This window comes from Branchiostoma lanceolatum, chromosome 4 (assembly GCF_035083965.1).
Source record: "Branchiostoma lanceolatum isolate klBraLanc5 chromosome 4, klBraLanc5.hap2, whole genome shotgun sequence".
In the NCBI taxonomy this organism is placed as follows: Eukaryota; Metazoa; Chordata; class Leptocardii; order Amphioxiformes; family Branchiostomatidae; genus Branchiostoma; species Branchiostoma lanceolatum.
In genome coordinates, this window is record NC_089725.1 from 16,123,314 (window position 1) to 16,133,978 (window position 10,665).

Genomic DNA, 10,665 nt, shown 5'->3' on the forward strand with positions numbered 1-10,665 from the left:
AGAGTTCCACGACCTCACATCTCCATTAACTATCCTGTTTATGCAAATGACTAACACATTTACGTAATATATGCTTGGTCATAAACACCTTTATCTAACTAACACATGTTGCAATATTGACAGTCCTATCATTTTCCACTTAGATGGCGCTTTTGTATTAATTATGCAAATTATGAATTTATTTGCATAATTGGTATCTGTTGATGTCATACTACATATGTTACCATGAACTACATATGTTACATGCATTTGAGCTGTACAATGGAAAACACTGCAAATATAAATTTTCCTCATTATTTATGCAAATAAAGTCCCAATTAGCATAATTTGCAAATCATTGTGTACATCTCTGTCTAAGCTATCTGCATACTAATTATCATAGACATCTGTCGTTCCTTTGTTACGCTATTCTCCTTAGAATATTTCCACAATAACGCCCCTGCAGTTCTAGAGCAAGCTGTTAGGGGGCCCAAATCTACATTACTTCTTTATTACATCACAAGCTATCAGCCACCTAAAAATCAAGACCATAGCACGTCCAGGTCAAAAGATACAAAAACGGAAGTTCTGCTGCGGTACCAAGGTCACATACCAGGTGGGCCCAAAATCGACCTTGAACTTCGGCTTCACAAGACCTGCCCACATCCCAAATATCATCGTAATCCATCAATAGGTTCTTGGGTTATGCTGACTACAGTAGTGCGGAGACAAAAACAGACAAACAAACAGACAGACACGCCCAAAACTATATCTCCATTTTTCATGGAGATAAAAATGTCAATTTCATACTGTTCATACTGTTCCAATACGAACAGTATTAAATACGAAGTGTATCGGGAGGAGGAGGGGGCGAGGAGGAGTGGTGTTCGCTCCTGTGTACAAAATATCAGCAGGGAGCTAATCCTCCGAAAAGAGGAGGAGGAGGAGGATCCCTCCCGTGTGCAAAAATCGACGTACTTCTCACTAACACGACCCTAGGGGGCATGCGCAAACTAGGGGTTGTCGGGTATTCCAAAGTGGCGGGAGGTTCAAAAAGGAGTTTACTTTCCAAACTTAGTATCATTTTCCGAAAACTGTATTCAAGTGAACATAATCTGTTCATCACAGTATGCTGTAAGGTAGAATGTTGTAATCTTCCAAGATACGAAGCAATTGTACAATTGTACCCAGTGCAAGACCCTAAAAGTCTTGCACAAGTGTCCAAAAAGCATCACACTGCACTGGGGGCATCTGATTAATCACAGTGCAATTTAGCAGGAGAGATTACCATGAATATTTTGCGCAGAAGTCCTCTTTCCAGTTGCAAAGTTTTCATCTATCAAGACATTACAACCTCACATATAGTGATCTGACTTCCAAGATCTTCCAACGCAGATACACTACTATAAGATCACAATCACAGTGCACTGGGGACATCTAGCGGTTATATATGACCTTGCAACAGCTGACTACGGGTCTAGGCTATCTATCAAGAGTCTCTGCACCAAAGGGAAGAAGATGTTCTTCTATGTTGTAGCCGGCGTGACCGTCGGGATGGGACTGTATTGTGCTATTAGCAGGGGGCGTGCTAAGTCACCAAGGAGACCCAGACCAAGTCTTATCTTCACTGTTATGTAAGTAATTTGCTCCTTTGTTATTGTTTTCACAGGGGGCGTGGGGAGGGCAGGGTATGAGTGAAGATTTTATTGTAACAGAGAGATCAAAAGAGTGAAATGACACATCAGAACGTTGATAACGCTTGTGACGTTAGATCCTTAGTAATGGTTCCCACTTAAAGAAGATGATTCTAAAGGACCAAAAGAAACGAAAAGTTACTTTAATAGTAACGTTATGGCTTTACTTCAGATCTAGATTTATCTTAGAGCAATGTTTATATATAATCAATCAATGTCTCCTCTCACAGGTACTGGCTCTACACAAAAACACGTGTAGGGTACTGGTACCACCACCACCTTCTTACCAAGGCAAGGGAGAAATACCCAGATGGCCACTCAGTAACATCAGCAGTAACATTTGGAGGTGTGTGATACTTTCGCTCTAAAAATTGATAAGCAGCTGTGTCATATCCAAATGTACAGCTGTACTTCAATGCAGTTACATTGTTACATGTATGAATGTGTAAACAAGTACTAGTAAGATAGACCACCTGTTGATTTCTAATTGGCTCCATTGATTCCTCCTTTGCTTGAAATGCATTAAGATAATCCATTGATTGACATGTTTCCAGACCTAAAGGTCCAGCCTGTGGCCATTGTCTCAGATAACTACAGCTATGTTGTAATGAACACCAACAGAAGAATTGCAGTTGTTGTGGACCCTTCTGATCCAGAGGCAGTTCAGGTATGGTCCTAGATATGTCCCTGTTTAGATTAGAAGCAGCCAAATTTCTTTGATCTTGATTAGTGAGCCATTTTGATTAATCATGATTCTTAGGCATCTGCTGTAATTAAATGTAAGTTGTAATTTCACATAATGTGTAGGGAAGATGTTGAATATAGTATGAAGTATAGTTAAGCTTTACTGAATTCACTGCAATGAGGATCCCCCATGCACACCATCTCAAAGTAGCATTTTTTTTAGTATTGACTGTGTCAATAATGAACAACAGGAAGTATCTTCATCACTGTAGAGCATGTTATACAACACAGCTGACAGTTTGAAGATACATTTATAATGTAATGGTTGAGTAATATAAAGACCAAAACATATTTATGTCAGATATTGTTAATGTTAGAAAACTGACAAGTATGTTTGGATATCTGTTCTTTTCCAGACCTGTGTGAAGCAAGAAGGTGTACAGCTTGGAGCTGTGTTGACGACTCACAAACACTGGTAACTCACAGTCTAATGTTATTTATATAATAATCTATTTCTTTACCAATACGAAGTGTAAGGCAAGGGTCTCTTTTTAAAATGTTGGACATCATATGCCCCACAGTGTTTGTTCAGAACAATACAGATGTGAATCTCTCCCACCTGTATTAAAGCCTTTGTTTAATCTGTACTCTCCCAGGGACCACAGTGGAGGCAACCACGCCTTGAAGAGGATGTTTCCAGGTCTGCCCATATATGGCAGTGCTACAGATGGAGTTCCAGCTCTCACCAAGTATGTATCATCAGAACAAACATACCCGTACTATAATAAGTAAACATATTGAATTTACTTGCTGTGGCCTAAATATTATTTCTCACTGTGTTATTCTGCAGCCTTACTTTACCTTACTTTTTATCCATTGTTTATAATGGGTCTGTCCTGTCCAGTCCAGTACTAGACTGGGATGTGATGCAGGTGGGAGGGTTACGTGCTGTATGTATTCAGTATGTTTACAATAATCTGTCCTGTCCAGTCCAGTGGTGGATGGGGATGTGATACAGGTGGGAGGGTTACAGTTCCATGTGCTGTCCACTCCTGGACACACAGTTGGCCATGTGGTGTACCAGCTGGATGGAGCTCCATTCCAGGCTCCGAACTCTCTCTTCACTGGAGATCTCCTCTTTATTGGGGGCTGTGGTAGGTCTGATGTATAAGCATTAATGTAGATACACCCATGTAACTATATGTACATTGTTCGTTGAATATCTTCCTTTGCTGTTGATGTACCTATGAATAGTGTGATAGATGTTGAAATTGTTACCATATTTGACATCAGGTAACATGGAAACATGTTGGATATCACCTTTTAAATTTGGATTTGGAAATTATTGCCGTCATTACATTCCTATTCTGAATTGAAAAATGGTACTCGAAAGGGTTTATTCCTTGTTTCTGTTCTAAGTGATAAGTGCTAAGATTGACAGGGGAAGGCTAAATAGGTTTCCATCAGTCTCATAGTGGAAAGAAAAGAAAAGCAATGGTTTATGCATAAACATTGTGTTTATCACCAATGCCAGGCCGTACATTTGAGGGTGATGCAGCGACCATGCTGAAGTCTCTGGAGAAGGTCAGCAGCCAGCCAGACAACACCATCATCTGGCCAGGTAAGCAGCAGGACCTTTTCTGTGGTTAATTTGAAGAGAATGGTGTGATGATACATTTCACCATGATGGTCTATCTGTCAGTGTATGTCTTTCTAAACACTTCGTTATAGCTTCTTAATATGAGTGTGCCTCACTGAATGACATCATAATTGCTGGTATCATTTGTTAGGTCATGAGTACACTCTGGAGAACCTGCTGTATGGAGAGACAATAGATGGAGACAATGAGAGCATCAGGGAGAAGCTGAGGTGGACAAAAGACAGAAGAAAAGCAAAGATGGCCACTGTGAGTTGGCTTAGAGCTTGAAGGGAACTTGGTTTTCTGAACTAGTACAGTACAATATTTTCCACTGGTGTACTCTGTTTATGTGTTTAGGTGTTTAAAGTGTTAAATAATCATAGATACCAAGTGCAGTATTTATACAAATGCAAGAAGACAATAGTATGTATACAAATGCAAGATATATGATGTTCTTCAACAGAGGTCAATTAGGACTTTGACCTTGATAAATGCAGAATAGACATTGTCTTTTATTGACCATTACTGCTGACCAGATTGTCGTGTTATGAAATGATTGAATTTAACCTTGGACTTGGAAATCAGAGTTGTAAAAAACACTAGATATTTTGGTACAAGTCATGATTAGTTTAACAGCTTCATTACCCTATCCCAACAAACAGTGTCCATCAACAGTGGGAGACGAGAAACAGCACAATGTGTTCCTGAGGACCAGGGACATGGCTGTGGCTGAAGCGGTCGGCATGGCGACCAGGAGATTGACAGGTGTGACAGAGGAGTTCCAGGCCGGTGTCCTGGCAGCTCTGAGGGAGAGGAAGGACAAGTTCAAGATCTCAACATGAAGATGCTGAGGAGTCCCATTATGATGTTCTGATCAATCACATGTTCTGTAGGCACATGGTACATTTGTACTATATGTACATGTATATCTGTTACTAGTATATTTCTCGGTTACATTCCTTAGACAACAAGATTGGCAACATAAAAAGATGTTGCCATGGCGACGGTGGTCTCGTTTTCGTTTTTAGCCTACATGCAAATAAGGACCTCGCATAATTTCGGCACAAATTATATCAGTCGATCACCTTCTCCACCAAAATAACACAAGTTGTCCAATGTATGAAAATCTTGTTTTCACAAAAAAAGATATCGTACCATTTCCTCATAAATCATGTAAATGAGGCCCTCTATGCAAGATTTGTGTCTAATAGTGGCCACATTTACTTAACTTCCAAATGGTGCGAAAATGAAATCCCCATCATTTACCACTATGGATTTATAGTATTTTGTCATTAATTATGCAAATTAAGTATCAATTTGCATAATTGATATCTATCGATATTTATCTCTTTCTCAGTTACATATGTCATGTGTTTGAGAGTCCTATAATAGAATGCAGCTGATTCATTAACCGTCCTCATTAATTATGCAAATCGGATATTGATTTGCATAATTGGCATATGATTATGTAAATCATCACTTAAGCTATCTACACACCAAAAATTATGATGATCCGTCATACCCTTCTTGCGTTATTCTCTTTCAAAGTTTGAGTCAAAATCAGCTCCTGCAGTTCCAAAAAAAGCCACTAGGGTGTCCAAATCTACAGAACATATTTTCCTTACAAAGAGCTATCCACCACTTAAAAATCATGACTATAGCATGTTCAGAAGACGAGATTTGAAAAGTGAAAGTTCCCCTGCAGTACCATAGAAAGTCGCTAGGGGGCCCAAAATCCAATCATTACAAGGTCTCCCACAGACCTACCCACCTACAAAATATGAAGACAATACATCCAGGCATTCTTGAGTTATCGTCCCATGGACTTTCACATTCCTGTACAATTCCTAGAATTCTTGCAATCTGCACACAATATAGTAAAAATTTGGCTCGCCCCTGAGGCGTCGCCAAAAACAGAGAAATGCAGTAAGAACACCTGAACCAACAAAATTCCCAATATTTTGGAAACTATGAAAATGGCACAGAATGTATCCAGATTGCCATCCTAATCTGCTTTCTCGGAAAGTGTCAAGACTCTATTTTGTTTTATTACTGCTTTACTGTGATAATTCTGACATTATGCATGATAAACAATAAAAGGCTTATTTTGATTTTCACCCAATACCCTTTTATTGGGAAGGTACTGTCACAAAAGCATGCTGTAAGTCATGTGTTTCTGGTCTATGTCCACCAGATGATTGAATACTGATCATCAGTTCCCCCTCAACTACATATAATCTCTTTCATCAATGTTTTACTATTAATCTAGTTTGTTGTATATAATCTTGCATAAGTACAAAATATTATGAAATATGTGTAATCTGGTACAGTTGCACAGCTTCTGCTGCTTGCAGTAACAATTATGCTTAGTGCAATAGCTTCCTTTACTTTCTCAACCGCTTTAAGTTAGTCTTGCCAAGGAGTGGTCTTACCTTAAACTGTATGTAGACTTCCCACAACTCAATGTAATTTCCCTGTGGCTATGTATGATACATTTTGTATATATAATGTTGCCCTTTGATATATACTCAGCAGTTTTACTTCCATATTAGATTTTATGAAGAAGAGTATTTATGACACCAAGTACTGAGTAGATATGGTGAAGGTCATTGTGACAGACAAGTATATAACAACAATTTCTTTATCATCATAAGATAGAAACATCCAGCCATGTGTTTCTGATAATCTTAGCTTTACAAAATTGTCCCTTTTGACATGATGCCTCCATATTGTGAGCAACAGCAGAATTCCATTCCAAAAGTGAAAGTCCAGTCCACTGATCCCATCTTGCTGTAACAGCTACGCCTATAATAATGTGTGTGTGTGTCTGTGCACAAACTGAAAGCTTTTTAGACTGCCACTGGCTATGTTGCACTAGTCCTGCTAGTAGCCCAGGCATTGTAAACAACCAAAATATCATTTTGCACCTTTGATACCAGCACAGCCACAATGTAACATAAAAGTGAACTGAACAACTCATGGTTTCCAACAATATCTTGGATAAATATGAAACAAGAAAAGCTTGATTCCTTTGCTTTTTATGATCAATCCTTGGATATCCTCTAAACATGCATGATTAGTACCGGTCGAAAACGGAGACAGCGTTGTTTCCAAAGTCGCTGATGACCAGTTGCCCATGCTGACCCACTGCTACTGCAACGGGAGCGTTCATGTTGGTGACGATGTGGCGGAGAAACGTCCCTTTGGCGTCGAACAGCTCCACCCGGCGGTTCCCCGTGTCGGCCACCACGACATTGCCAGACGTGTCGGTACACACGCAGCGGGGCTGGTTCACCTGACCATCACCGCTCCCGTAACTACCGAACTTGAACAGGAACTTGCCCTTCCCGTCGTACACGAAGATGCTGTGGGATTCATCATCGGAGATGTAGATGTTCCCATCGGCGTTTACAGCGAACCCACCGGCATGCTTTAGGCCGTGTTTCCCGCCGCCGACGTGCCGAACGACAGAACCATTGGGCTTGTAGATGTTGACGGCGTCACGGCTGGCGTCGAACGGCAGGACGATGTAGTTCTTTTTCCTGTTCACGGCTATGCCGAGGCTCGAGGATGGGTATTTCAGCTTCAGGTCTATCTTGCTGATGAAGCTGCAATCTTTAGCATACTGCACGGCAAGTTGGTCGCGTGTCTTTTCGATGACTCCTACGACCCACAGGTTCCCTGTCTCTTCCTCATCGACATCGTCTGGGCCCATCACCTCCATGCCGGCTGCACCCGGCACAGAAGTGGTGAAATGGCGGACATGGGCGCCCTGTAAGTTGTAGACCAGGATCCGGCAGTTCCTCTTGTCGGTGATGTACACCTCGTTATTACGAGCGCGGGAAACAGCGACACCTGTTGAAGCTATTCCCGGGATGGTTAGTCTAGGACCTTGGCTTGTTGGGCTACCCGGGCTGGTTGGGCTGCCAGGTCCCGGACTTAAGGGCGGTTGATATCCCCCTGTCTGTGGAGTGAGGGTGAATGACTGCAGACTGAGGTTGCCCAATCTTTGATTGCGGAGGTCGACGGTAGCTGACTGGAAGGTGACAACCTGTGCTTGGATGGGCGCCAGCTGCGACGCCGGGTCGGTTCGGTACCTCGACAGTATCTTGTGCAGGGCCGCCTCTTGCCCCAGGGCCTCGCGCCCGCCCTGGCTCAGGGACGTCCGTGCAGAGTCGCATGCTTCTGTGAGCTCAGCAACTTGTGCCAGCAGTGCGTTGTGCTTCTGTTTGATGGGTCCAAGGTTCTGGCGGTAGTTCTCGTCAATCTCAGACAGCAGGGCTTTTTCGGAGCCGCGCAGCTGCGCTATAGCGTCAGCCACAACCCTCGCCACACCCTCGTCAGCCTCTTTCTTCTGTTGGTTGAGCCTCTTCTCTCCGTGCTCCAGGTGCTGGAGATTTCCAACGATCGTCTCCCGGAATCGATGGCTGTCGGTGATCAAGGTCGCGAACACGTCCTTCCGTTGGAACGCCCCTTCTTCCACACTCCAGAACGTGTGGCCTGTGTGCCTCTCGTTGACGCAGTGGTTGCAGGCCGGCATCTTGCACTGCTGGCAGAACAGAGCTATGTCTTGCCCTGGATGGAAGTAACATTTGCCCTTGTTTCGTTGTTCAGTCTTCGGCGGACTTGTGGACAGTTTGTCTGAGAACTGCTCGCAGAGTTCGGCCACAAGACGGTTGTCCTGAAAACCCGACACTCCCTGAGCTGGCAGCTCTACGGACGCACGACACATAGGGCATTGGAAGGGCTTGCGCGTTTCGGCCCAATCTCGCAGGCACGTCACACAGAACGTATGCTGGCATGGCAGAACTTTTGGTTTCTTGAAAGAATCCGTGCAGATGCTACAGGAGAGGAATTCCTCTCGCATCTGTTGCCTAAACTTTGATTCGTACTGTTGTATGTTCGCCATGATCCTTCAAGATGCTGGAACAGGTTTTACCAGTGGTGACGTAACACAGGTTTCACACCGGAATGCCGCTCACTTGTTTCGAGACAAAAGCATAAATCTGTTAAGTCAATGGGAATAACACAGCCCTGAGGGTTACTCTATTTGAAGAAGGTATTGACTGCATGAGGAACTTTTTTCTAGCCATGATCAAAAGAAAGCGTCGTAAAATATTATTCATTGAAAATGTCATAGTTACGATCCAGGTTATCCTCCTGAAGGAGAGATATATTCGCGATCGTCCCATCAGTATGCAATCATTCGCGTTTGGACAAACTTAACATCCAAGAAGATGTGTGGCTTGGGCCTACTAGTATTTTCAAGGTCGTTTTGTCGTTCACATAGAGAAATGCGCACCATAGGAGCCATGGGGCAGTACAAAATGTCATCAGGACGGTCATGCGAAACAGGCCAGAGCCACGAATCTGCTTGGAGACTAAAAGCGATCACCAGCATTTCCATTCTCTCATCCTTGGCAAATGTCCTCTCATCATTGTGCAGTTCCCTTCTACATGTATATATATACGACAAGTTGCTGCCATATAAAGCCTGCCAACCAACATGTATACTATATCATCGACTTTATATCAGACCTTATTATCTACATAACAGTGTCCCTGAGGTGACATGTGCGACGTTACATTGTGTTTCCCCAATATTTGTGGACTTCATCTCCGACCTATTCGGGAAAACAAATAGGATGGATGTCAATTTGTACCTTTGAAGGTCAGCTTATCAGCAGCTTTGGAGACGTCCTTACACAATTAATGTCTCATTTTGCTGACGTTATCATGACATCTGTGGCAAGGACGAACTAAGTCTGCGTAATGTAGCCTCCATAGCAGGCTCTGAACCGGCCTTTTTTGGGGCTAAATAATACACCTTTTGCAGCCAGCCCGTAACCATCAGCCACCCCCGTAATCATTTTGCCGGTAAAATGGTTACGGGGGTGGCTGATGGTTACGGGCTGGCTGCAAAAGGTGTATTATTTAGCCCCCAAAAAGGCCGGTTCAGAGCCTGCTATGGAGGCTAGCGTAATGTTTGTCCCAAACAATAGGCGGGGTGTATCGACTGTCCTTGTCTTTCAGGTGGGCATTCATGTGTGATTTAGGACGTCAGTATTGAATCAACAATCAGGTTCAAAAGGGCCATTCCAAACACCCATTGATTACAACGGCCAAGTGAAGTCAAGTCAAAGCCTTAATTCATTTAAGATCGATGGCTTGTTCGGTCATTTGCCTGATTTGGCTTCTTTTCAACAAGGTCAAGAGGAGGGAATGCGTTTAACTTGAGCTATGTTGGGTTACAACATACATTGTATTTGGTTACACCAATTTGGTTATGAAAACTCTTTGGGTTCAATGATAGTGGCACGTAGCCTGAGTACCAGCCTCCGTAGTGACCGCTGGCTCAAAGTTTTTTTTTTGAGCCAGCGGTCACTACGGAGGCTGGTAACGTTACTCAGGCTAAGTGGCACGCCAGTCAAGCAACACTTAAAAAGCTACACCCCCAGAAAAACATACAAGACACCTCCAGAGAAATGAGAACGAATATGCTCCATACACGCCCGACTTTTACATCTGCTCGGAGATTTGATGTAGCCCTTGACAGCCGAATGATCCCGAATCGCTCTCCGGGCTCTTGTTTTCGGTATGTTGATACACATCACTTCCTAACCGCTAGATGTCGCTGTAAATAGGATGACGTAATCGGCTATTTGACCC

The 10,665-nt window shown here is 42.9% G+C and overlaps 2 protein-coding genes across 2 annotated transcripts; one reads left to right on the top strand and one right to left on the bottom strand.

The window, feature by feature from the left end:
• The first annotated feature begins 1,203 nt into the window (after positions 1 to 1,203).
• Positions 1,204 to 4,961, top strand: LOC136432890 (probable hydrolase PNKD). The gene is made up of 9 exons (XM_066424499.1): positions 1,204 to 1,613; positions 1,904 to 2,019; positions 2,228 to 2,340; positions 2,774 to 2,832; positions 3,014 to 3,106; positions 3,348 to 3,511; positions 3,892 to 3,978; positions 4,148 to 4,263; positions 4,659 to 4,961. The coding sequence occupies exons 1-9, from the start codon at positions 1,498 to 1,500 to the stop codon at positions 4,836 to 4,838; spliced, it is 1,044 nt and encodes a 347-aa protein (XP_066280596.1). The 5' UTR covers positions 1,204 to 1,497; the 3' UTR covers positions 4,839 to 4,961.
• Positions 4,962 to 5,910: 949 nt separating this feature from the next.
• LOC136432893 (tripartite motif-containing protein 3-like) lies at positions 5,911 to 9,765 on the bottom strand. Its single transcript, XM_066424508.1, has one exon. It carries the CDS (start codon positions 8,903 to 8,905, stop codon positions 7,073 to 7,075), a length of 1,833 nt encoding a protein of 610 aa, XP_066280605.1. The 5' UTR covers positions 8,906 to 9,765; the 3' UTR covers positions 5,911 to 7,072.
• Between the last annotated feature and the right edge of the window lie 900 nt (positions 9,766 to 10,665).

Bases quoted from the DNA above. Each gene is read 5' to 3' on its own strand.
- LOC136432890 (XM_066424499.1), top strand. From the start codon at position 1,498: ATGTTCTTCTATGTTGTAGCCGGCGTGACCGTCGGGATGGGACTGTAT. The intron at 2,020-2,227 runs GTGTGTGATACT...ACATGTTTCCAG, and splicing joins ATCAGCAGTAACATTTGGAG to ACCTAAAGGTCCAGCCTGTG. The intron at 3,107-3,347 runs GTATGTATCATC...TGTCCTGTCCAG, and splicing joins GGAGTTCCAGCTCTCACCAA to TCCAGTGGTGGATGGGGATG.
- LOC136432893 (XM_066424508.1), bottom strand. From the start codon at position 8,905: ATGGCGAACATACAACAGTACGAATCAAAGTTTAGGCAACAGATGCGA.